General features: G+C 46.5%; 1 protein-coding gene across 5 annotated transcripts in view; it reads left to right on the top strand.

Annotated features, from left to right (window-relative positions):
* Positions 1–9,066, top strand: part of LOC144153753 (complement factor B-like) — a 182,151-nt gene extending 173,085 nt beyond the window's left edge. For all 5 annotated transcript variants that reach the window (XM_077685456.1, XM_077685454.1, XM_077685455.1 and 2 more), the window contains 2 exons: positions 4,756–4,829; positions 8,420–9,066. In XM_077685456.1, coding sequence (XP_077541582.1) covers positions 4,756–4,829; positions 8,420–8,605 — 260 coding nt within the window. In that variant the 3' untranslated portion in view covers positions 8,606–9,066. The remainder of the gene's footprint in view (positions 1–4,755; positions 4,830–8,419) is intronic.
* The last annotated feature ends 17,002 nt before the right edge of the window (positions 9,067–26,068 follow it).

Raw genomic sequence — 26,068 nt, 5'->3', positions numbered from 1 at the left:
GAGGCAGCCAGACACACTAAGCCGTGGCGCCGCGCTGGGAGATGACCCCTCAGTAGGGCGTCCCGCCTTATTTCGCCAGTAGCTGCTCCTTCGTTTTCTTTCAGCCTGCAATGTCTCGTTCCCTAGATGGGTTACGCGGACATAAGTAAAAGGATGTCTGTGTGGGAAAGCAACCCAAGGCACTTACGGAAACACGCATCGCCATCGTTACGGCAGCCAGGGCGCTCTATCTGAATGGTGGACGCAATGAATGTGTGCTGGGCTTCGACGTAGAAACATTTGTTAGCCGTTTAGAAGTCCTACTGAGAGAGCGGGAGAAAGAGAAAAAGCGCCAGTGTGTGTGCATGTGTCATGTGTGTGGGTGTGACTAACGGCAGAGGGTATATTAGTTCACCCGGTGCGCCATGAAAGAAATAATGAAAATGAAAAGCTCCGGCTTGGAAACGCACGGAATGCACTGTCACATACATACAGAGAGCACCTCCTTGAAGGATCGCGCAAAAAATCGTCCCCACTTCCAGACCTGCGCTGTGCGCGACCAGTAAAAATGCATTAGTTTTCCATGCAGCCTTGCTAAGTGCCTTAGGATCATTGAAGGCCAACTCCCACGTCATGAGGTCTACATAAAGGGTGCGTTACAACTTCCCCTTAGACAGCTTCGTTGCCATCTTCTTGGACAGCGCGTTACGTTAATCCCGTTCCGAAGACGGCAACAAAACTGTCTAAAGTAAAATTGGAGCGCACCCAGCGGGCTTCTGCTTAGCGCGATGGAGTTAGAGTATATGTTACTGACATACACAATGTCTTCGCATATATCGCGAGTAGAGCGAGGTTAAGACTTCTCGATTGTTTTGAAGGGGCGTTTCTTTTAAAGGCGGATAAAACTGCACTCGTATAAAGGATTTCTCGCACTTGCTAACCTCAGCTCACTGAATGTGCAATTAGGGTCAGTTAAGTGTGGATGAGCCAAGATAGACCCCTACAGCCAAGAGAGACCCCTTCGCAAAGAAATTGGGATGCTGAGGTGGCCGCATCATTTCTTGTGAATTTAATTGGCAGCGTTTTGAAAGAAAGGAGGTGGGTTGTTGACTTGACTTTGTCAGCTGAAATATTGCTTGTGACTCCACACTGCACGAAGTCTTTGCAGCTCGTTCTGCCCTTCAAAAGTTAACACACTTCAATTATGAGCGTTATTCCTGCTAGAGCAGACAATATATTTACGACACTCGGTGACCATTCTAAAATAATCTATTGGTGACCTATAATTATTAAAGACGCCCATTTTCTGGGCTCTTTTAAAATACTATAAGAATGAGAGTGCATTCAGCATAGCTAAGTAGCCATCAAGAAAGCATCGTTTCTAAGTGGGGTGCAGGTTGTAATGCGGAAGGAACCGAGCCAGATCCTTATCGCCGACGATCGTGTGTCTGAGGCATTAGTATGTACATGAGTATGGACGCTAGGTTTCTTACTAATGAGCTCTAAGGCAAGTAATTGAGAACCGCAGCAGGCATGTGTGTCACCCACTTGAAGCAAGACGCAGGAGTTGCAATCTTCAATGGTGTGGTTAGAAAATGTTAGAAACGATGCCGTAGCCATGTAATGTTAAAGTAGGTCCTCCTGCACCTTGACGGCGTAGACAACCGCTAGAAAACGCCCTCGTCGCCTCGTCATAACATGAATTCTCGTGCGGTTGATTGTTGTCCCGAGGAAGCTGGGTCCGTCTACTGTGTGCCATGGCTCTCACAATAGAGATTGGTTTAGGAACACAAAAAGAGGTTTGACACTATTGCCGGCTACTATAATCTTGAAGTAGTAATTACGTTGAACACACCAGTGCTGTTGGAAATACTTGCAAATATTCGCACAAAACTATTTGAGCTTGCTAAGTACATAAATAGCAACCAGGTGAGTAGCAATGTGCGGTTCCGTAAAATGAGTTCTCTCTTTGGTGAAGCATAAGCAGACATGTTCTGGACCCGACTAAAGACCTTACGTTAACCTCGTCAACCTGTACTCAAACTTGATGTACAATAAATTTGGTGTTGTTTGGCACGTCGTAAGCATCAACGTTGGACCAGTATAAAATTTAAGTCTGCATAAATACCTAACGAAGCCGATTGGCGAAGGATCTCAGTCATTGTAACGTGGACACAACTAAGAAAGGATTACGGTGATATGAAAGAAAACCCAATTTTTCAACGCACCTCGCCAAGTATAGCGCTCCCACCGTAGCCTCCCCCGTGGCACAATTGTCACCAGAAAATAAAGACGTGCTTAGCGTCTTGTTAATTTATTTTGTCACATTTAGGTGAATAAAACAGTGCAACAGTTAAATAGCTCTCTGTGTCTAAACGTTTGGTGAAAGTTGATATATAAGGATACTACTTTATTCGAAACTACAGGCGTGATTTCTTTGGTCTACCTGTTCAAAACCAAATAACCAATCTGTAAGCGTAACCACAGGTCCGCATTATGATGCGAACAATTTCGAAAGCAGACCAGAGAAACTTACATAACCTATGGCTACACGTTCACATATCGATGCAAACTGTCATGGACATTCGAGCAGTGTAACTTAATAAATCTTTTACTAAATTTAACAACTCCACATCAGTTTCTACCAATAAAGGTGGTTGAATGTTCTGTTTGTCAGCTATACCCTTCGGTTATGGGTGCATTATGCTAACGATGACGTCAGATATCAACAAGATAATACATTAGTATAGCTTGTCATGTTGAACTCGGTTCCTGTAACAATCTAAAATGCCGATTGAGTTCACTAAGGGCCACTGGTGCATCTGGTGCCACGTAGAGAGCAGTCGTGCATCAAAAAGGCAAATTGTCGTCCGTTTATGGTTCAAGCACAGCATTTCCCAGTTAGCAATTAGTGGTTTTATCAGTCGCCTTAAGAATACACCTTAACTGCAATTCTTTGCCCTACTGCCATTGAAATGAAAATTAGTTGCCATGGTAACCGCCAATATTTCTTTTAGCTATGGCACCGAGCATTAGTTAACCGTCATAAAGAGCCAAAAAGACATTAGAAACAAAACGTTTAAACACGTTTCTAAGCCCTGCGGTTTTGTCTGATTCCGATCTGCGCCATGTGTCTCGTTAAAGTACCAAAAACCACACTATTCGGCTTGGCGAATTCAAGACAGGTTTACCAGTCACGTCCCCTGTTTCGTTAAATTGTAGCCACGATTTTTGGGTACATTGCAAATGTCTGCACTCGCAGTTTCGAAACCACTTTTTTTCCCCATCAATCATTGAGTTAATTGAGAAGCATATGGTTTCCGATTATGATCAAAATTCTTTTAAATACGCTCACATATCATGTTGTGGGATAACCATGCAAAATGTCACCAATTTCAGCTAGTTTAACTTAAATTTTCAAGAGCTCCTTTTTCGCAATGACCAGTTGTGCACCCGAGAACGTGGTCGTTCCTCGACTAGGCTGATCATTGCTTCAAGACCAACTATCTGCAACAAACTTTTATCACTACGCAATTGTAGTACTGAACAAGATAGGTCGCTTCACCAAAATGCTGTGCGCATATTGGTGGGAATTAGTGGAATGAAAAGACCAAAAAGCGCTACAAGAAAGCAGACTGGGCGTCAATAGAAGTGCTCACCTTCGGCAATGTTTTGCAGCTTTATCTCAGCCGTACCTGCAGTATTATTTCTGTGCTGTATTTAATACTACATATTAGGTAACGAATAAATAACAGAATGGCGTTTCGACGAAAGCCCTTTTCAAGGGTAATCTTGAGTTATGAACTGCCCTTTTTTATTTCGGTACCGTGTACCGCATAGGACCTCCTATATTTGGGTGGTATGCCTATGAAATGCCTTTTATCCTTGTGCTGAAAGAGCTGCAATATTTTGGCGGTGGAATTGGTATGATACGTATAGCAACATCATCACAATCGGTTGAGTCATTACTGCTCAGTTTCATCAGACAATTATTTGGGTGTAGTCATTGCTTTTCATGTTGGCAACAAAAGCTTTATTTTGATGGATTGATTATGGGGTTCAACCCGACGATGCTGCTCAGACGATGAGGCTCGCCGTAGCGGATGATTCCGGATTAGTTTTGACCACGTGGGGATCTTTAACGTGCTCCTAAATTTCGAACACACCGGCGTTTTTGCTTCACGCCTCCCGCCATGGCCCGGTATCAAACCCCCGTCCTTGGGCTCAGCAGCACAAGGCCTTACCCACTGAGCCACCGCAGGGGGTGGAACAAAAAGCTTACAATCAACCCTTAGGGAAGCTTCAAATTTTGCAACCTTTACAAACGTCAAGATCTGCAAATTTTACAAAACCTTTACAAGCAAACGACGATTTATGCCTGATGCCACACGATTCCCAAACCTGTGTGAAATGAAGGTATCTTTTAGTTGCCTTCATATTGTTTCAATACTTTGATTTCCCGGAAATAGCCTACGCCGAGTATTTCGCATGGCTTTTGATCTCGCAGCAGCGAATTCGGCCGCAAGAAGTGCGGGAAACTACAATTTCTTAACATCACGCTGTCATCGTCATTTGTATCTTCTAAACAATTGGAAGTCCTTGTGCCAAAAGATACATGGGGACCACCTTTTTTGTGCTTTTACCGTAAATGTCGCGCTGCTATGTATCGGTCTCTAAACAATACATCTGCAGATTTTGATTCGAGGCAGTAAGCGATGCTCTTTCAGATTTCTTTCGGTGAGTGTGATATAATTGTTTTGCCCTTAACTTTTCCAGGGGACTCTTGCCAAGGAAGCAGCGGCGGCCCACTAATGCAAGGTGTAGAAGGCGATGAGATAGTTTGGACGCAGGTATGGTATTATTGTTGTTATATTTGTGGCATGTTGGTTCATGGCGAGAACCAAAACACGTCGACTTTTGCATCCACCTGTAGCGTCGCCTTTAGGCGCCTACTGAGCTGGCGGCGGAAGCTGTACACCGTACGACGAATGTTCACTTCACGAAATCCTTGAAGAAGTGTTAATTGCATACTGTAAATTTTTCTTTTCAAACCTTACATTTTTGCGGAACGTTCATGAACGTTGTTTAGCATTTATGCTTACAGTGGCGGCTTGGGTGGCTCGTATTGGATGTAAGACACTATCAAACATAACCGAGGATAGCGGTGATGTCTAAGTGCTGCGCTTTATTGCATAAGTGCATAATACCGATTATCACTAAAGGGCATTCCTGTATCTTCGGCGTATCAATAAACTCTTCCTAATAAAGCATTGCTATAAAGATCGAAGGCCGACAAATATGATCACCTCCACATACACCCACGTCAATACACCTTCTTTGCAGAAATCGTCATGACATTACAACACGCAATTTGCAAAAATACATTGAAAAATCTAGGCGTGAACATCGCCCCTGGTAGCAGCGACGACGGGGAGCTGGCAGCAGTACTCCGCGGCTGCTTTAGGAACAGGCACCAATGGTTGTTTGTGGTCTATAAAAGAAAAAAAACATCAACTCTCAGCACTTTTTTTTACAATTATAAACTGTTACAGCAAAGGCCACGTAATGGTCCTTTTAAGATGAACTTGCTATTGTAAACTGAGAAAGTCAACTTGTTTAGGTGCCGAATACTAAACGTTTTCTTGCCAACTTCGCCGAACGCATTTCAGATATGCAGCAGTAAGAAAACAAACAGCTAATGCTGCGAGTTGTCAAGGGTGGAAAGAAAAATATTATGCTTAGTTTTGTTTACATTAGCGGTCATTGACGATTTCAGCAAAATACCCTCTAGCAAAATTTGTAGACCCGTCTTGACTGTGCCTAGATAATTAAACGCGATTTACATAGACTGTCTACACCAAATATTTCTTCAGCTCGCGGTCACCCTTAATCATATAATACGTTACGCTTGCAGGGTGATAAATAGGATTTATTTGCTAACATTCTATCAGTTTGACGCACTTGCAAGTTAAGAGTTTCCCTTGAGATTTGCCAAATTATGACTTGTTTAAGTTAATAATGTTCTCCAAGTAAACGTAGATAATTTTGCATTGACCGCCGCCCATATTATTAAATTTAATGCAATAAGAGTGCAAGAAATGTTTCTCACGTGATGCTAATTGCCATTGTCTTGACATGCTGAAACTGTTCGAGTTAGGCAGAAAATTTAACGAGTAATCTAAACACTATAACGAGTAAAATAAGGAAACTCGAGTAATTATTTCACAGGCGCGCACAGTTTTGAGCCAGCCGAATATCCACCAATTATAGTAATCATGCAACACTCTCTGAGGACTGCGAGTAAACTTGCGCAACCTTTACATTACACTACCAGAAATACCTGAGCTCAATATTACACACCTAAGTAAAGCGGTGAGCGGGGATTTCAAATCGCTGTGAAAGACGCGGAAAAAGCAGCCATGCGCGCCACAATTTTTTTCATTATGCACCCCTTGCATGGGGTAAACGACGTCATTGAGGCCATAGCTTTCCTATTGGCTATCGCTGGTCAACTTCGCAGCCTATATCTCGCATCTTCTATGACGATGCGCCGTCAGCGGCACTGTGTATCAACCTCTTCCATACCAGAACCTGTACGCACAGTTTGGTGTTTCTTGTGTGTTCTGAGTGCGCGAAAAGTTTGAGTAGTGTACTCAATACTCCCCTTTCAACGACACCACTGGACAACAAACGTTTACTGCTTCAAAAACGCCCTTCCAGCCTGATTGTGCGCTTGCGAGCAGACAGCCATGCCTGCTTTTTTCTGGCACCAGACCGGAAAATGGCGTCTCCATGTTCCGGAGCAAAGAATAAAACTTCCCGGGCTGTGAATATCGAAGGTGGGCGAAGAGAACGCCGCGAGCCGCCCCCCTCTCTAGGAGAGCGAGCGCGTAGCTTTCGTCGCGTTGTCCGCGGTCGAGTAGAGAGGGAACAATTTGGTGCGATTTCTCAGAGCACGAAGGTTCGGTGATAGTGAAAAAATATTCATACTTCGTGGGGGAGGAGATTGGTGGGACAATCGACTTTACCCCAAAATATATTTTGGAATAGTTTACGGTAAGTGATGCTGTGTCCCTATAAAATATAGTTGACCCAGTATACAAATAAATAAACATCACCACTCTAACAGCACCTAATACACATGTATTGAGAAATCCTGCCACCACCACGCAGTTATTATTTAATGGGCTTTGGAACCCTTTGAGTGATCCTTTGTGCACCCAAAAGGATCCCTTGCAAGCTAAAATATATCGTATTGTACCGACACTTCTCCCTCTGTAAACGGCATAGAAATCGTTTGCGGCATTTTAGGCTATGAGAAAACACATTTCGCACTTGCTCCAGCACTCGCGACTATAGTGACGACCAGTATGTATACTGTCTATATCAACCCTGAGCTCCACTCTGAACTTTTCTGCGGTAAATTATCTGGCGAAATTGATGTGTAGTGGTGAAACTACAATCACAAAGCACTCCGTGGGGCTAAAAATAAATATGAATAAATTTAAAGTAATCAGGAACAACCAGAAACCTCCTCTTCAGCTTAGGAAAGGAAGCGCTAGAGAAGTAAAAGAATACACCTACCTCGGACTAATGGTTAGTGCTGACCCAAACCACAAGAAATCTGGCACAGAATAGGTGTGTTGTGGAGCACTCGGCATGCACTCGGCAAGGCAAAAGTAAGCTACCTTTGTCAATCAAAAGAAAATTCTACAAGTGGATACTTCCTGTGATGGCATACAGAGCCTTATAAAAAACTACACATCAAACTTCTGTTACCTCAACCGGCCATGAAATGAATAATGTTAGGAAGAACACTAGTGGGCAAGAAACGAGCTACCTGCATCAGAGAACAAACTAGAGATCACGATATCATTTTTCGAACGACGGAAAAGAAATGCTCTTGGAATGGCTGTGTAGTTAGACGAACAGACAACCGGTGACAATTAGGACAGCAGGATGAATGTTAAGAGATGACTCTAGAAGCAGCGGAAGGCCAATCACACGATAGAGGGATGAAGTGGAGAAGCTTGGGGGTTACCTGTAGACTCGAACAGCGGAGGGCAAAAGCAGTTGGAAGTCAATGGTAGAGACCGCCGTCGTGCAGTGGGCCTGAGTAGGCTGATGATGATAAGGAGAAGGAGATCCTATAGTCACATGCGGAACAGAGACGTTTTAATATGCCGTAGTAGATAACGTTGTACTAGATATGCCGGAATAGATAAGATTTGCACAGCGTTTATTATGGCAGTCTTGACTGTGGCGGTCATGGTGGAGGTGGTGTTTCTGTACCGCACGTAGATGTGGAAAGATATTTGCTTTCAGGCTGGCACACATCATTGCCTGCGACAAATTTTTTACTGAGTTGTGGAGAAATAACCAGTGGTAAGACAATTAGCTGTATCAATCATGTTGCTTTATGTTTTGTATGACTGAACAGGTGGGCATTGTCAGCTGGGGCGGAGGATGCAAGAAAGAGAAATTCGGCTTCTACACCGACGTCTCCTATTACGTACCCTGGATCCAAAGGCACATGGATGCTGACGCTGCAGCTGAAGCGGCGGTGCGTGGCAACAGCGGCTACAACGCAGTTGTCGATCACGCGGTTTTCTGCCCCTATATATAGAGCAGGGGGAAACTGTCGGCTAAGCAAACAGCGCGGTTTTGTAGCGCTGTGTTTATCGCCGATTGCAACATAAAGCTCAGTTCAGTACTGTGATACTTGGTTAGTTGTACACGGAAATAAAGCCAGTTTAAGAATGGCCAATCCCTGCAGCAGGCTGTGACTGATTGTTAAACGGCTGCTATGTACTGTTAAGTAGAACATTCATGGTATTTTTCATTTGTTGATAGCATGAGATAGAATAACGCAAACAAGAAATGAACAAAAAGAGGGGATGGGGCCCTATCATCGGTGAAACGCCATTGGAAAAAGGACGCTGGTTAACGGTGCCATTCCCGACTGGAATTATATCGCTGATTACGCGCCACTAGGTACTCTCCTCCAATTAAATAGAAATTCTAATTAGGTGACTGCGAATTTTTGGGACTCAATTGTAATAAAGCATCCTTGTCCATGGACAAAAATTTTGCGTGTCCTTATTCTGTGAGATAGTGACCGGGCCACTGTCCTGGTAGTCTAATATAGCAAATCATGAATGAAGCCGAGCCCCAGCACAGCGTATCCAACCACACCGCCAGCATCGCTGAACTTCTTACAAAGGGTAGAAGGGCTTTGATTTCTTCGCACCCTGGGATAGGCCGTTCGCAATTACCTGTGTAAGTAGGTGCCAGAGCGTAGGTACATCATCAATAAACCCAGCCAATCTCTATCCAGCTCTATCACCTCTGGAAGCTGCTGTCTTTTAGGTGTTTTATAGAAGCGCTGTGGGGGAATTCTTGACTATAGTTGGGAGCTGTTATAAGGCTCATAGCTCGTATTTATTTTATTCTACGTGGTGAGAAATAGCTTTGAACGTAATTACTACTTTTAATTTTTACCAGTAATTACTAGGTACTAGCAATTTCTCGTTTTTGTTGCAACATTTCAATAGCAAAACTTAAAATGTCTGTTTTCTGCACACAGAAAACCGTATACAAACAGTATGCACACAGTATGCAGTTGCATAGCAATTGCTTACATAGAAACATGTTTCTAAACGTATAACTAACCACACAATATTAAGACCTTCAATCAATAAAACACGTACATCGAGAGTACAAACTACCTTGCTAAGAACATTACGACAGCTCTCTTCAACGAAAAACATGTCAGCAATCAGCAAGGAGTGAAGTCCACCAGGCATTCATAGTTGCGCTGTTCGCTTGCACTTGCTCCACAAACACTGACTTTGCCGTTGCCGCTAGGCATGTTTGCCGCAAAGCCGCGGAAGCACCGGCAACCGCGATAACAGAGGTCTTTAAATCTACTTCTACATTTACAGGCCCGTGTTGCACAGCCGTTATGAAAACAATAAAAAGAAAAAGAAACTGCATTGTAATGACGCGGCATTTGTCACTCTGTGCTCGAAGGTCTGTATTGTCTGAATTCTTATTTAATGCAAAATGGCAGCTTCATCCGAGACACCACCGCTGACCAGATGGTAAAGAATAATGAAGTCAAGGCGAAGTGTGGTTCGAAACGGAATGCAACTCTTACAGCGACCAACTTCTCAAATTGCTTTTCCATAGCCCTCTCTCCCCTTTTGATAGTGTTGTGTTACCGGTTCCCCACCCGCAACCCACAGCGCGCTTCTCCCTTTCTCCTCCTAATGTTGCCAACCGATTCCCGTCGTTGTGACGCTTCCGATAAATGAACATGCTAAATGAAGCACTGCCAAACAAAGCAGACGCCCGCCGACCCCACAGAATGCTCCCGGGGAATGGCACCTGCTGGTTAAACTTGCACCCGCCTAGCGCATGGAGAGCTGCTCTTGTCGACCTCCCCCCACGGCGCCGCGACTCTCACCCTCCCCAGCCAAACTAATGCAGCCGGCAGGTGCACGCGGCTGTCATCTACCACATACGAGGCTAGGCGGGACTTACTGGTACTTCTCAAGAAAATCGGTTCTACGGCGCTCGCCCAACCAAATTCACATTTTCCCGCTAATGATGAGCCACAGATACAGCGTGACAAAAACACTTAGCCTTGCTACCTTATATTTCAAGCGCCTTTCAGAGAGAGGAAACATTTCATTCTGCTCGCGACCCGCGCACAGGAAAATGTGGTTAATTTCTCTGTCATCATCACCATCCTATCTACGCCCACTTCAGGGCAGATGCGTCTCCCATTAATCTCAAATTATCCCGGTCCTGTGCAAACTGCGACCAATTGATACCCGCAAACTTCTTGATCTCCCCTGCCCACCGAACTTTCTGCCGCCCCCTGCTACGCTTGCCTTCTCTAGGGATCCACTCTGCTACCCTTAATGATCAACGGCTATCTTTCCTTCGCATTACATGCCCTACCCACATCCATTTGTTCTTCTTAATTTCTACTAATAATATCTCTGTCATGGGAATCGCTAAAGCAGGAAAGCGAAATGTTCAGCGAAATCTTCAATGAAGGGGCTTTTTGGGGTTGTTTAACATAATTATGGGAGGACAGCGCAGCAAGAATGCGGACAGGAAGGAAGAGATATAGACACACACGAACGCTAGGAAGTCTGCAGCTGAGCATGATTTCCGGGTGATCGGCTGTATTGTTGGTGTGCTTGGGGAGCGACGTCCTGCTGGCGGGTCGCTTCTGCAAAGGTGTACTGGCATCATTTCCGTTACTGATATGATGTCAGTGAAATGTTGGTGCCTACCGGCATAAAACACTTCCCTGTTAAAATATAAACGTACACTATAGTACTAAAGGTTGCTTCCGCGCAAGAAGACCCTGTGTGCAAGGGGGCACCCTTTACAGGTTGCTTGCTCCGTTGTACTGGCGTCATTTCCGTGACGGATATGACGTCATTGAAATCTTTCTGTATCCGGGAATAAAAGACTTTCATGTTAAAAAGCCTAGACTCTGACATCGACATTGCTCCATACCCTTCGGCTTCCCCAATGACATTCCGGGCATGGCGCCCTCTTTCACGTACTACAATCGCCTCGACAGGCGGAGAATCGCCGGTACAGTGGTGCAGGAAACAGTGAGTAATCTTACACTACAAGGGCCACAGGTCACCCAAATTGTTTGTTACAATAAAAGCGTGCAATTCTTACCTTGAACCGGCTCGCAGCGGCGGAACATATTTTTTTCTACGACGAACCACTCTCCGTTTGCGGCCACTGCATTTAGGCCTCTCGTTGGTTCGGTGGCCCGCTGCGTAGGCTCGAAGGTCGTTCACTTGGAGGAGACGTTGCAGTTCGTCACACGTTTAGCTAGGTTGGTTCCACAATTTTCACAACAGGGGTCGGCAGACGGGAAGCACCTCGCATTCATTCGTGCGGCGGGAATTTCACATAGACGTAAAAATTCCGATGATGCTAGAGTTCACACGACGCAACACAAATTGGCAGCCATTTTGTAAGGAGGTGTAGAGCAGGAAGGGGTGAAGGAGGAGGAGGAGAAGGTGGAGAAAGATGCATGGGAGTTTTTCATAGTCCCATTACGAGAAACATGGGACAACCCTAGTATTGACCGCCAGATCCCACGTTTTACGAGGAGGTACAATCGCGGTAAAGGCGCCTACTCATGACGGCGCTTGGCCTTCGGAATAAACTGACAGCTTTTCCGCCATCATACTACCGAGCGTGGATGTAATTCCCCTGCCGTGAGGGGTTTCAAAGACGTATTTCAGCCACACAAAAAAAAAACTCCGATTCAAGCTAATTTGTGTTCTGTGCGTTTGTCCAGGACTAACCTTAAAATACGGCCCTACGAAATCTCCTCCCCTCGACGCCGAAGCAACGGAAGAGCCGTAGTACTAGCGTGAAGCTTACCGCTACCTCGCAAACGTGTACTAAAACGAACGATATTATTTAAGCTTAGAAATTTATTCGCGCTGACATCCAACAAAAGCGTCGTGCTCGGATGGGTGATAAAAACAAGCTCTGCACATTGATAATTCATTATGCTGAGCACCCTACTGCCCCGACCAAGTTCATCCAAACATTCCCGGTTTGCCAAATAAAGACGACCAGCCTAGAGAGATTACTTCCCGTAACAGCCTTGGACAACGAAGTGGTCTTTCTCTGTTTTACAATGAAACTGCCACAGTTTTCATCAACCGCCTCTGATTCTTTTTTGTCCAGTAGGGCAAATTTTGTCGGTTCTCCTTCTCCATGAAACCAGATCAATGCCAATAATTCAGGCTACACAACGTATTAGGAACATTAAATAACTCACCATGAGAAAATCACATCGCCCGCCGAACCATAGGTGATTGAACCAGCGGCTGTTTCCGCGCGATTGGGTTGCTGCAAAGTGTCCGTCCCAGACCCATGCTCCGCGGATAACGATATGGTTACCGTGCCGGTCCACTTACAGAATAAAATCACTGTTTGTGGCATCCGTGTATTACCACCGAGTAAGCGTATCAGGTAAATCCATAACTGTAACTGGTTACGCCACCTCGTCTCACAGTATTGGGAAGCACCATTATCCTGGAAGACAATTCAGTGCGAAAAGTACTACGTGGGAATATCCCTCTACGGAATGCACTGGCTCGTGCGTTGCGACTACAGCTGACTACTGTGGTGTCTCTAATTTTGGTACCCTACGTTAGCCTACAATTTTCCCTGAAGAACAAAGTGTGTTCCAGCTGCATCTTACCCAAACTTGCCAAGGGGCAGAAACCTGGAGACTCACTAAAAGGGTTTAACTTATATTCAGAGCTACTAAGAGAGCAATGTAACAGAAGATGATAATTGAAACATTAAGGGACAAGGAGAGCGCGGAGTGGGTCAGGCAACAAACGTGTGTTAAGGACGTGTCGGTAGAAATTAGGAAGAAGAAATGGGCGGGGGCGGGGCATGTAATGCGAAGGTAAGATAACCGTTGGTCAGTAAGAATAACAGAGTGGGTCCCTAGAGGAGGCAAGCGTGGCAGCGGGCGGCAGAAACTTTGATGAGCAGATGAGGTACACAGGACCGGGATAATTGGAGATCTATAGGAGGGGCCTTTGTACGGCACTTGGCGTAGATAGGCTGATAGTTATCTTGATGGCGATGATGATTATAACGTTAGCTACACACGTGTGTGTTGATCTCACGCAGAAAACCCTTCCGCCGCGACCTATCCATTATACTAGGGGAGTAATCCGCATGAGGAACTCCTGCACAGCCACTTGGAGGAGGGGTAATTACGCTATTTTTCTCACCCTACAAGGCAATCGCTTTGGCACACTCCAATGCCTTTCGCGCATAAATACGGCAACTTTTCGAACAGCCGTCTGTATCCCTCAAGTCGCAACTATCACAATTCACGGCGGTTATAGACTCTGCAAAAGTGCACTTCACAGATGAAATCTTAGGCGGTTCTCTAACACCTGCCCTGGCGCTCATCTTACCAATCTCTGGAAACGCGTTAAAACGCGTACAACGCGCTCTCTAAACAACGGGAAATGTCAGCCAGACATAATCCGGACTAGTCGCCAGTATAAAATAATCTGGCGATATCAACGTTCCATTGCCAACAAGAATTGGTGGGGTCTCGGTGCCAAGCTCTATAAACAAAGCGGCATTCCAAAACTTTGGAGCACGTTTCGAAGCTTGTCGTGCAAGCGTACGCGAAAACCTACAATATTTGCTTTCCTCACTCACCGATACCGGCTTGCGAATGTAGAACGTCGTTTGATCACGTCGTTTTTCCTCGCACCTCCCCACTGCATCTCCATCTGTACACGGTGTCAGAAGCAACGTATACATGCTGTGACACTGTGCAATTCACGAGTCGTGTCACCCAAGCCTTTCGACGTGATGGTCTGGAGGTAAGGAAATCAGGTTGCCACTTCAGGCTTCAGTGGGTGTCACCATATTGCGACATCCTCGGAAATTAGGTGTACCGACCCACAGGTACGCATCTACTGTCCGTGCTAGCTCGGAATCGCTCCTTGCCGTGACGAAGGCTTACTTTCCCTTCCCCAAAGAAGACGCCGATCCCAAACCTGAATGACAGCTAAGTCAAGCCCACAGAAAAGGCTACTTATCGGGGATTGCGAACCCGCTCTACATCCCTGAAGTCCCTTCCCGCGAGTTCTCCCGGCAGGAAACACACTATAGGACGAGGTCAGACGGATACGCTGCTTATGCATTTTTTTCATCACCGCTTTCATCGCAATGAGACCCCTCGCAGTGTCCTGAGCACCTGAAGAACTTGGTATAGAAGGGCTGACCTACAAATTCTAGTGTGGGACCACCCACGCTATAGCGCCCCTCGATACAGTCCTCCTGCCAACGTGCGATTGGGACCACGGCCAGTGTCTTGCTAGTCCTATTCTGGCAATCCGCCTGAAGTGACTACCGAGTACGGTTTTTGCTTGGAGCTTAAACTGCCGCTCTTTCTTAGATAGGGGTCTCCACACAGCTTTCCCTTGCACTCGTTCTTTTCAAATTGGGAGTTGAACACGTGGCCTGCAAGCTGGAATGGCTTGTTGCGTTGTCTCCGCTGATGGCCTCACAATGTTAGTTAAAGTCGCCGATTACGAATACACTAAATACAAGGCTACTAATGTGCAGGCGGCAGCCAAAAATCTCACCAGCTTTTTCTGATATTTAAACTTCCACTGATTCCCGACAAAAGAAAATTTGTTCCAGTTCAAGTCAGCACCAACCATCTGCCAACATGCATCAAAGGATCTATATTAGGGACACACCTATGTTTTTTTATTGTGGCCATATTTCCCTTCTCGGGGTGGCCCTCGCCAGCTGCAGCAGCGTTCGATATTGTAAAATGCAACTGCACAAAAATTTGAAAGCAATGCTGCACTTAATTTCACGCATTTGGAAGGAATTTGGCGGTGCTCATCAATCGACGTTTCCAAAGCTCTGGCGGGCAGTAGGTGTCCGTCGTCTCACTTGGGTTGTCCCACCGTATTAGCTATGCTCAGCCCACAATTAGCACATAGCTGTCCTTTCTAGAGCGATGCTTCCCATCATCTCTGAAATTCCCAGGCATAGCCACGTCAATGCCGTTGCAGAAGCAGTCCGGATATCTCCCATTTAAGATTTCTTAGCAAGAAACTTTCGACAACATTGAATCAAACCTAATTGGACACAAATTTATTTGAGCTTCTCAATCAGAATACCCAAGGGGCCAAATATTTCAGACCGGTGTCTGGGAGGGTCCCGAAACTTCATACAAAAATTAGCCGGTTAACGTTAATGCCACAGGACGCTGCACTCACCGCCTGGGTCACGCGAATACTTCCGACATTTTCGTCGACCTAACTTACACTACCTTCATTGACACTCCTTGCTCTCACAGGGGCCGACCAACGAACTGCTATGTCCCGTCCCCGACATGTTGTTCGTGAGAGGGCCCTTCAACACAGCCTCGCGTCGAAATGGCAGGGTGAAGTCGAATCTTACAGGACCGCCAGCATTGCTTTTGGTGATATGGGCCTGGGCTGGTGCCGCCCAGCTCGACCAGACCTTGAAGGCTTCGTCACTCGTCACTCTCATGAATGGTCCCCCTTGAAAGAACTCAAGAGTATCCTGAACTGAACCTATCGCCTTTCTTACACAATTCGACCCTGCCTTCTCTATGTATTCTCAGATTCCGTCATCGGACACTTCTGGGACTGCATCAGCCCTTCAACGTTCACTCAACTGTACACAGAACGCAACACAGAAACACCATTCAGGCTCGTAATGGGGACGCTACTTGTTTGGCATGGTGCCAGGTGACAAGAATTCTGTTGCGGGCAACCAGTATGCACATGACTCATCCTCTGACTGTCTTCTTAATACCCCCTAAACGACCATGCCTCACGCACCTCTTCTGACCTTTGCCTTCAACTTGACCACCCAGGCAAGCGTGCACAGCTCGCCTTGATTCCGTTTCTCCAGCAGGCTAGAGATGCTTCGTTGTGCGGAAATGATCGTGAACAACACTATTGCCAAGGGCGCCCCCACACCTTACATCGCAAGAAAATATCTGCACCCAGAGAGATCACCACCTCGTTACTGTTCATACCGACAAACACATTTGGCACCCTCAACCATGCGCCGTCACGGCTGTTCATCTCCCTTCCTCAAAATCAACGACTGAAAGTGGAAACCGTATTAGAGTCAAATTTCAAATTCAGATCACAACTAAAGAATGACCCAGAAGAAATGCTCCCCTTCAACCATCGTCGTCGTTATACGCACGGGTGCATGTTTTTTTATGATCGGCCAGCAGGCTCATAACCGAACCTTAGTCGACGGAATAAGGCCGCGAAAACATCAAAACGCATACAATCCGCAGCGACGGGGTGATGGGTAATGTGACGTCGTCAGCCACATCAGCGCGCTACTCCTATGGATGGCGTGGGTGGGGTATTTTGATAAGTTTTGACTGAGCTGTTGACAATGTCGTTTTTTATATGGGTGCAGTGTTTTGTTCCTGTACGTAGGCAAAAAAAACATCCAACCATGTTAAGGTACTGCTCCAATATGAGCAAGTGTTTCTTAACCCCATTAATTTTTGCATGATACGATTAGTGGCTCCATTATGAGCAAGTGTTGCTTACCCCCATTAATTTGGCATGAAACGATTAGTGGCTCTATTATAAGCAAGTATTCCTTACCCCCATTAATTTTCGCATGAAACGAATAGTGGCTCCCATATGAGCTAATGGTCCTTACCCCAATTAATTTTCGCATGAAAGGAATAGTGGCTCTAATATGAGCAAGTGTTCCTTACCCCCATTATTTTCGCATGAAACGAATAGTGGCTCTAATATGAGCAAGTGTTCCTTACCCCCAATAATTTTCGCTTGAAACGAATAGTGCAGTAGCTTCCTGTGTTTGGAGTAGCGCTTTTCTTGTCTTACCCCTTACCTTGAGGAAATATTTCAGCAGTTATATTTTAGTACAGCGGACAGCATTAAAACACACCTGCGAATGAACACACCCCCCGGAGCGCACAAGCGATGGCACAGCGCAAGCGCCAACGTCGCAAGCGTACGATCCTACAGAGTCGAAGTGTCCGTTTCAGGTCTCCACATGGCGCTCCTCTGTAGGTCGGCAGCATGGTGTAGGTAGCGTGTGTGGATATGCACGCTGGTGTTCGTTTACACGGCCTTCGCGATCAGCACTAGGGAAAGAAAAGAAAAACGTTGCGTTTAGAGCAATGCAGTATAACAAATGCACTTTGAAGAATGAACGATACTGTTGTGTAATGAGAACGTAACCGATGGTAAACGAAGCAAGGAACATCCATTTGCACCATTCCTCGGCACGTTAACCGAATTTTCTTGTGGTCTTCGCAGTCCTTTTTCTACCCTTATGGTTCCTGGTCATAAAATGTAGTGAAACAGCGTTGCCAAGACGACGCCAAACGACTGGATCGCCGCAACTGCACCCTTTGACATCTGATTCTGCTGTGCTACAGCATCTTGCTGGGGTCTGCGGCTCATGGCATAAATACTGTAACAACTAAAACCCTATTATAGTTAAACCGGCATATATGTATGTATTGTACATCATGCATATGTGCACATAATTTTCTTTCATTTGGACCCGCCGTGGTGGCTCAGTGGCTAAGGCGTTGCGCTGCTGAGCACGAGGTCGTTTCGATTCCCGGCCGCGGTGGCTGCTTTTCTGATGGGGGCGAAAAGCAAAAACCCCCGTGTCTACGAGATTTCGGCGCATGCACGATAAAGATCCCCAGGTGGTCAAAATTAATCCTGAGCCCTTCACTATGGTGCGCCTCATCACCTGCCTTGCGTCGGCGCGTTAAACCCGGCGATCAATATATATATATATATATATATATATATATATATATATATATATATATATATATATATATATATATATATATATAAGGCCGATGGTAGGCGAAGGCACACCAGTAGGCGCAAACTGCTTTATTCGCACGCCGAGCTGCAAGGCGGCAAGGCGGACCGAACCAGGTTATCGATGATCATAGTTCGGGAAGGTAGAAGAATCGGTGATGATGAGTATATACAGAGATGAAGAAGCCGTGGCCGCAACCGGGCGCCAGTGATGATTGCCTTCCACTGGGACATTGCATTCAGCGCTCCGAACTTACAATAACGAGGCTACCACTGGTCTTACACTATTCCCCCCCCCCCCCCCCCGGGGCGGGAGCGGCCGCCTGGTCGCGTTTTACAGCGGATTACGCCGGTGGAAAGCCTTGAGGCGGGAAACGTGGACAATCTCTTTGCCACGATGACGGCGGTCCGAACTTCCACAAACCGGGGTGACGCGATATTTCACCGGAGAGGTAGCCTCAAGAACCTTGTAAGGACCAAGGAACCGGTGTAGGAATTTTTCGCAGAGGCCTGGAGAGCGAACCGGTGTCCAGACCAAGACTTCGTCACCAGGTCGGAAAGAAACGGACCGGCGAACAGCGTCGTAGCGTTCTTTGCGGTCTTGTTGGCTTTATTCTCTGCGCATGTGAGCCAGTCGCCGACAGTGGTCGATCCGAGACACGAATTGTTCCGGGAACGATGCAGAAGCGGACACAGGAGCGGTAAAGAAACAGGTATCAAGCACGTGCGATGGATGACGGCCGTAGACAACGTAGAAAGGCGCGTACCCTGTAGTGCTTTGAACTGCCGTGTTATAGGCAAAGGTGACTGAAGGTAATATAGTGTCTCAATTTCGGGGGTCAGGGCGTATGTGCATTGATATCATGTCAGAGAGCGTGCGGTGAAAACGTTCGGTGAGCCCGTTCGTTTGTGGATGGTAGCTTGATGTCATTTTCTGGGAGGTATTAGAGGCACGAAGCACTTCTGCAAGGATCTCAGATAGAAACATCTTGCCGCCGTCACTTAACAGTACGCGAGGGGCTCCATGTCGTAGCAGTATATGTCTCAAAAAGAAGGCAGCGACGTCGCCAGCGCTAGCCGAGGGAAGTGGCGCTGTCTCCGCGTAGCGAGTCAAGTGATCAACGGCCGTGGCGATCCAGCGGTGACCAGTGGATGTCGTCGGTAAGGGCCCATACACATCAATACCGACCACATCAAACGGCGTAGTTGGACACGGAACAGGCTGGAGGAGACCGACAGGGGGTGCCGTAGAGCGTTTACGGTGCTGACAGGGTGAACAAGATGCGACGTATTTCACCACACTGGACGAGAGTCCTGGCCAAAAGAAGCGACTTCGAATGCGGTCGTACGTCTTTTAAAAGCCAAGGTGGCCGGCGGTGGCATCGTCATGAAATGCTTGCAAGACGCGACTCCGAAGAGAACGAGGCACAACTGGGACCCATGTGGCGCTATTTGGGTGGAGGTTTCTGCGATACAGTGCACCGTCTATGAGCTGGAACTGCCGCAGTTGGCGACGTAGGCGGCTATTCGGTGGACGTGTCGAACCAGCGAGCTGATCCATTATTTTCCGGCAGTAACTGTCTGCTCGTTGATGATCGACCAAGTCGCGGCGGTCGTCAGCCGGTGCATAGTCGACAGGTGCAACTGATGATGGCGGTGTATGAGAAAGTGACGCCATGTCGTTTGAAGACGGCATCAGCGGGCACCGCGAGAGTGCGTCTGCGTCTACATGCTTGAGTCGGGACTTGTAGGTAACCGTTAGGTCGTACTCTTGCAATCGCAGAATCCAGCGTCCCAGGCGTCCCGACAAGTTTTTCAATGAAGACAGCCAGCACAGAGCGTGATGGTCTGTGACGACCGTGAAATGTCGGCCGTAGATATATGGCCGAAACTTTTGCACAGACCACACAACGGCCAGACACTCCCGTTCCGTTATCGTATAATTCTTCTCCGCTCGTGTTAGAGAGCGGCTGGCGTAAGCAACAACCCTCTCACGGTGGTGAACATCGCGCTGCAACAGAACGGCGCCAATGCCATGCCCACTAGCGTCGGTTTGGAGGATCGCCCGTCTCGAGTCATCAAAGCGGCATAATACAGGTGCGGAAGTAAGCGCTTGCTTGAGAACGCCTTTTCGCAGCCATTACTCCAGTCGAAGGGGGTATCAGAAGTTAATAGCTGGTTCACAGGTGCATCGAGAGTAGCAAAATTGCGGAAAAAACAGCGAAAATTAGACGCCAGGCCGAGAAAACTACGGAGCGCTTTTTGTTGCTGAGGTCGAGAAAAATTGGCTACAGCCGAAATTTTATCTGGTTCGGGGCGTATGCCATCTTTGCTGAAGACGTGACCAAGAAACTTTATCGATTTGGTAGCAAACCGACATTTTTTGGTGTTCAGAGTCAGACCAGCCTTTGCCAGGCAAGTCAACACCTCGTCCAGACGCCGCAGATGTTCCGCAAAACTTGACAAAAAGATGACGATGTCGTCAAGGTAACACAGGCATGTTTTCCATTTAAGGCCACGAAGGACCATATCTATCATGCGCTCGAATGTGGCTGGGGCGTTGCATAAGCCAAAAGGCATTGCGTTAAATTCGTACAAGCCGTCTGGAGTCGCAAATTCCATTTTCTCTTTGTCAGACTAGCGCATGGGGATCTGCCAGTAGCCAGATCGCAGGTCCAGATTAGATAAATATTCAGCCCCTTGTAGACGACCCACGCCTCATCTATGCGCGGCATCGAATATACATCCTTCCGGGTAATCTTATTCAAAGCCCGATAGTCCACGCAAAAGCGTACGGAACCGTCTTTTTTTCTCACCAGAACAACAGGAGAAGACCACGGGCTCGAGGAAGGTCGAATAACGTTTCGTTGAAGCATGTCCGCGACGTTTTCTTCGATGACTTTCCGTTCCGACGACGACACACGGTACGGGCGACGGCGAACAATGTCAGTCCCATCTGTCTCAATACGATGCTCTGCCACAGACGTCTGTCCAAGGTTGGCGGAAATGCAGTCAAATGAGTTTCTGTGTTTTTCGAGCAGCTCAAGTAGGAGTCTCGTTTCGGACGCCATGAGGTCTTCGCTAATCGTGGCGGCCAGGGTGGGACGTGAGGGGCCGGAATCTGAAGACAGGGGAACGGAAGACACAGAGCAGAGGGGAACCAGAGACAGACTGTCATCAGCCACAACGGAAGCGAGCGTGGTGCCTTCAGGGAGGAGTACTGTCTCAGAAGTGGAATTTGTAGCGACGAGCGGCGCAGACCCATGTGCAAAACGGACAAAACAGGTCGCGATAATGATTCCTTGGGGAATAAAACGCGCAGACGGAACGATTAACGCATCACCATCACGAATTTGGGTTGAGTGAACTGAAAGGATTGTATCGTGGCCCGGGTATAAAACGTAATCGGCACTTGCTGTCAAATTCAGTTGTGGCTTTTCTTCCAGAATGTTGGTGTCCTCCGTATCTGCGAGTTCAATTTGCGGTTGCTGGCACGAAATGACGGCGGATGCGGATGACAAAAAGTCCCAGCCCAAGATAAGGTGATGTGCACACGGGGACAACACTGCACACTGAACGTGATGACGAAGTTGACCGACTGAAATTCGTACCGTGCACTGTCCGGATGGCTTGATCGTGCTGCTATTGGCGCCATGCAAACAAAGTCTACTGTAGGGTGTTCGGACCTTGCGTAGTTGTGCACACAATTCCATGCTTATCACCGAAATACTGGCACCAGTGCCAATAAGGGTATCTACACAAACACCTTCAACCAAAACTGACAACATGTTCGATGGACGCTCCGAAGGCATTGTAAGTTTCCCACGTGATGCAGTTTCCCATCCCGAAACTGCATTAACTAGTTTTCCGAGTGCTGGTCGGTGACGTAGGTCGCAGGCCGAAGGGGCAACAGCACCCGACGGCCTGGCGATGGTGACCGGCGTCGCGTATCGCGCGGCCTACGAGGAAGGTCGCTTGGTGGCTCGGGTGGCGATGGTGAACGGCGTGAAAAAGACGGCTGCGTACGCTGCACGCAGTCGAATTACTTCGGGCGTACAGTCGGTAAAACGCTTGTCTATAACAGCGATTTCAACTTCAACTAGCTACAACCGAGAACTGCCGAAACATACTCTTTCCAAACATGTCGGAGGCAAAACCGAAGGGCAAAGACTTCAGAATTCCGGAGTAGTTTTATTCAAATCCCGCACCGGCGGGGCAGGAGAGGGCTGAGAGTACGAAAGCTGTGTTATAGACAAGCCTTTTACAGGCTGTACATAATCGCGTTCGTAGGCTGCGTAGCCGCGTCGTTCGTCACGTTGGCGCCTTCGACAAAATCAGGAGATGTGGCCCCGGATGCCACAATAATAGCATACTGGCCGGCCAACGTTGGGGTCGTGGTGTGGCGGGAAATAAGTCGGTGTGGTTTGCGACCGAGGCATGGCGGCCACATAGCCGGGCGGGGCCTGTGTCGTAATCGGAGTGAGCGGTAGAGGATGCCGACCTGCCACATCCGAGTAAGACGGCGTTGCCACAGAAACAGGTTGGGTGGGAGGCGGAAGTACGGGCATAGCCGCGAGCTCCTCCTTAACGATATCCCGTAGGCCAGGCACAGAAGGAGCTTCGCGAACACAGTGTGTGCACTGGGAAATATTGGCGTGCATCTCCTCGCGAAATATAGAGCGCATCAACGCACGCAGGTCTTCATTTCCCAGATGGTGGGTAGGAGCCGTGTCTTGACGAAGACGGATGGACTGTAGTTCGTCAAGACGCTTACAAGTGGAGATCAGGTCCTAGACGGTTGTGGGGTTCTGTGTTGCCAGTGTGGTGAACGCGAACTCACCGATTCCTTTCAGAACGTGGCGTACACGGTCAGCTTCCGGCATGTTATTGTCGGCGCGATGAACGACACAGCGCCAGAACGTCCTCGATGTATGAGGTGTACGTTTCATGCGCATGTTGCACACGGGTCTCGAGTTTTTTTTTTCGCGCTGTCGCTCCGAGCTTTAGAAGAGCCGAAACTCCGGCGGAACTGAGCAACGAAATCGACCCAGTCGGTGATGGTATGCCGGTTATTTAAATACCACCTCTCGGCAACCTTGATCAAGGAGAACGAAACATTTTGTCGCTTGAGGTTATCGTCCCAGCGGTTGAATGCGCTCACCCTGTCGTAGTTGTCCAGCCACTCGTCGCCATCATCATCACGAAGGCCAGCGAAGAAAGGAGGGTAACGCTGGGGGCAGGTTATGATGCACTGGGGGGTTGGTGGAGCCGTGGCGTTCGCCGATTCCAGCGTCATCGCTGTAGTTTCCGGCATTAGGCGGCGACTCGAGTGAAGCTCCAGTGGGGCAGCTTGAGAGGTGGATTACGGGACCGAAACGCACCTTCCACCACTTGTAAGGCCGATTGTAGGCGAAGGCAGACCAGTACGCGCAAACCGCTTTATTCGCAGGCAGAGCTGCAAGGCGGCAAGATGGCGACCGAACCAGGTTACCGATTGTTAAGTACTTTGTTGAGTACTGCAAATTACTTTATTCGTCCGAGGTTTACATGACTTGCGGTGCACAAGATGGAGACCGTGCCGAGAGAGTTGGCGGGGAAAAACACGGTCACGTGATTGTCTCCCAAAAGGTGCCCACCGGGGACGTGGCGCCACCCATCGTAGCACTGGGGAACTCACGCGTGTAGTTGCGCGAATTTCAATACGCTTCGGCACCTGTCCACTTTGGAATCTCAGACACAACACCGATGATGATAGTTCGAGAAGGTCGAAGAATCGGTGATCATGAGTATATACAGAGATGAAGAAGCCGTGGCCGCAACCGGGCGCCAATGATGATTGCCTTCCACTGGGACATTGCATTCAGCGCTCCGAACTTCCAAAAACGAGGCTACCACTAGTCTTACAATATATATATATATATATATATATATATATATATATATATATATATATATATATATATATATATATATATATATATATATATATATATATATATATATTTATATATATAGATATATTTATATATATATATATATATATATATATATATATATATATATATATATATATATATATATATATATATATATATATATATAGATATATATATATATATATATATATATATATATATATATATATATATATATATATATATATTACTTGGCACCTGGTTTCTAGATTAATGTGTTTCCATTTTTGAAGTGCTGCACACTGCATGAAGTCTCATATCTGAATTTACAAGCTGACCACACACTATTGCAGAAGCACACGAATCACAGCTCTAAACAAGAAATGTGGCAACGAAAATAAGTGGCAGTAACAGCAAACCAGTCCTAATCAGCACAAGCGGCCTGGACACTAAGGCAACCACAGTAGCGTCATGGAATTGTACCACACAGAACGGCTGTACAGGCCTTCTGCAAATAAACTATCAGAAAAACAATGCAAAAATTAAACTAATTGAAATGACAGTCTTGCCAACCTACCTGTTTTTGCAGCTGTGTAGTAGGAAAGCTTTCAAAGTACACATAAAACATTTCCTGCTTGGGCTGTCAAGCCTGCAGTATTGAGTAAATAAAATAAAATAAAAGATTTCAGGTAAAACAGTTTATATTGACTTCCAAATTAGGTAATATGCTTTCGAAACACAACCACTTCAATTTTGATTCCTATCTGCCCTGGCCCACAGGGTATGCATTGTATAATTACAAGAATAGTACAAATATCTACGACTATAAATGAGTCACACACAGCAGAAATGTTGACAAAAAAGGGAAAAACGCAAACCTGTAAACCCAGGGTACAAGTACAAGACAGTTATGCAACTTGAAATATCGCACATTAAAATAATTGGGTGAAAAACAACGCAAGAAAAGTGTGAAAACAAAGAAATTGAATGGTGATTATAAAAACACAGGAAATTTACGAATCTAAATACTTCCCATCTAGTGAAAAGTCTGGGGAACAATAAAACAAAAGCACATTGGAAACGCAAATGTAGCGTTGAGTGGTGGTTGTAAGTGCCATACAAATTTAAGCTACTTTAAATAAACCAACATCTAGGGATGTGGTTATGTACTATAGAAAGGGTGAGTACACAGAAATAACTGTACGGCGGTTACAATAGCAGTAGAAATTTACGTGATGAAGTGATTCACACTTAGTGAAATGGCAGGACAACAATAAAACAAAAAAAACTTTAGAAAAACTTATCGAATTCTGGTTAGGAAAACAATACAAAGTTACACCATTTCAATAATTCACACAAAGTGATATGATTTGGGAACAAACTAAAAAAGGGTGAACACGGAAATGATTGAATATTAGTTACAACAAGATACGCTCAAAAAATAACACAAAATAAAAACGCATGTAAGCACGGAAATGATTCAATGGTGGTTCAATGGTGCATGCCTCCATCATCAGTTATGTTAGGGACCGGTGAACAGTTTGCGTTCTTCCTTGTGGTGCCAGAAACTCCCAAAAGTTGCAGACCGGATTGGTTGCAAAGTGAGTAAACATTTCATTGTCCAAAGACTGAAAGAAATTTAATACCTCTTATACAAATAAAAACTTAGAAGCTGCAGGTTGTCGACAAAGCTGATACTCGCGCAGGATGTGACTGACAATAAAAATCTGGGCCCTATAC

The sequence above is a fragment of the Haemaphysalis longicornis genome, unplaced genomic scaffold (assembly GCF_048455015.1).
Source record: "Haemaphysalis longicornis isolate Haplotype H1 unplaced genomic scaffold, Haemaphysalis longicornis Haplotype H1 scaffold_9, whole genome shotgun sequence".
In the NCBI taxonomy this organism is placed as follows: domain Eukaryota; kingdom Metazoa; phylum Arthropoda; class Arachnida; order Ixodida; family Ixodidae; genus Haemaphysalis; species Haemaphysalis longicornis.
The sequence above is the reverse complement of the archived record's forward strand: the minus strand, read 5'-3'. Positions and strand labels throughout refer to the sequence as shown.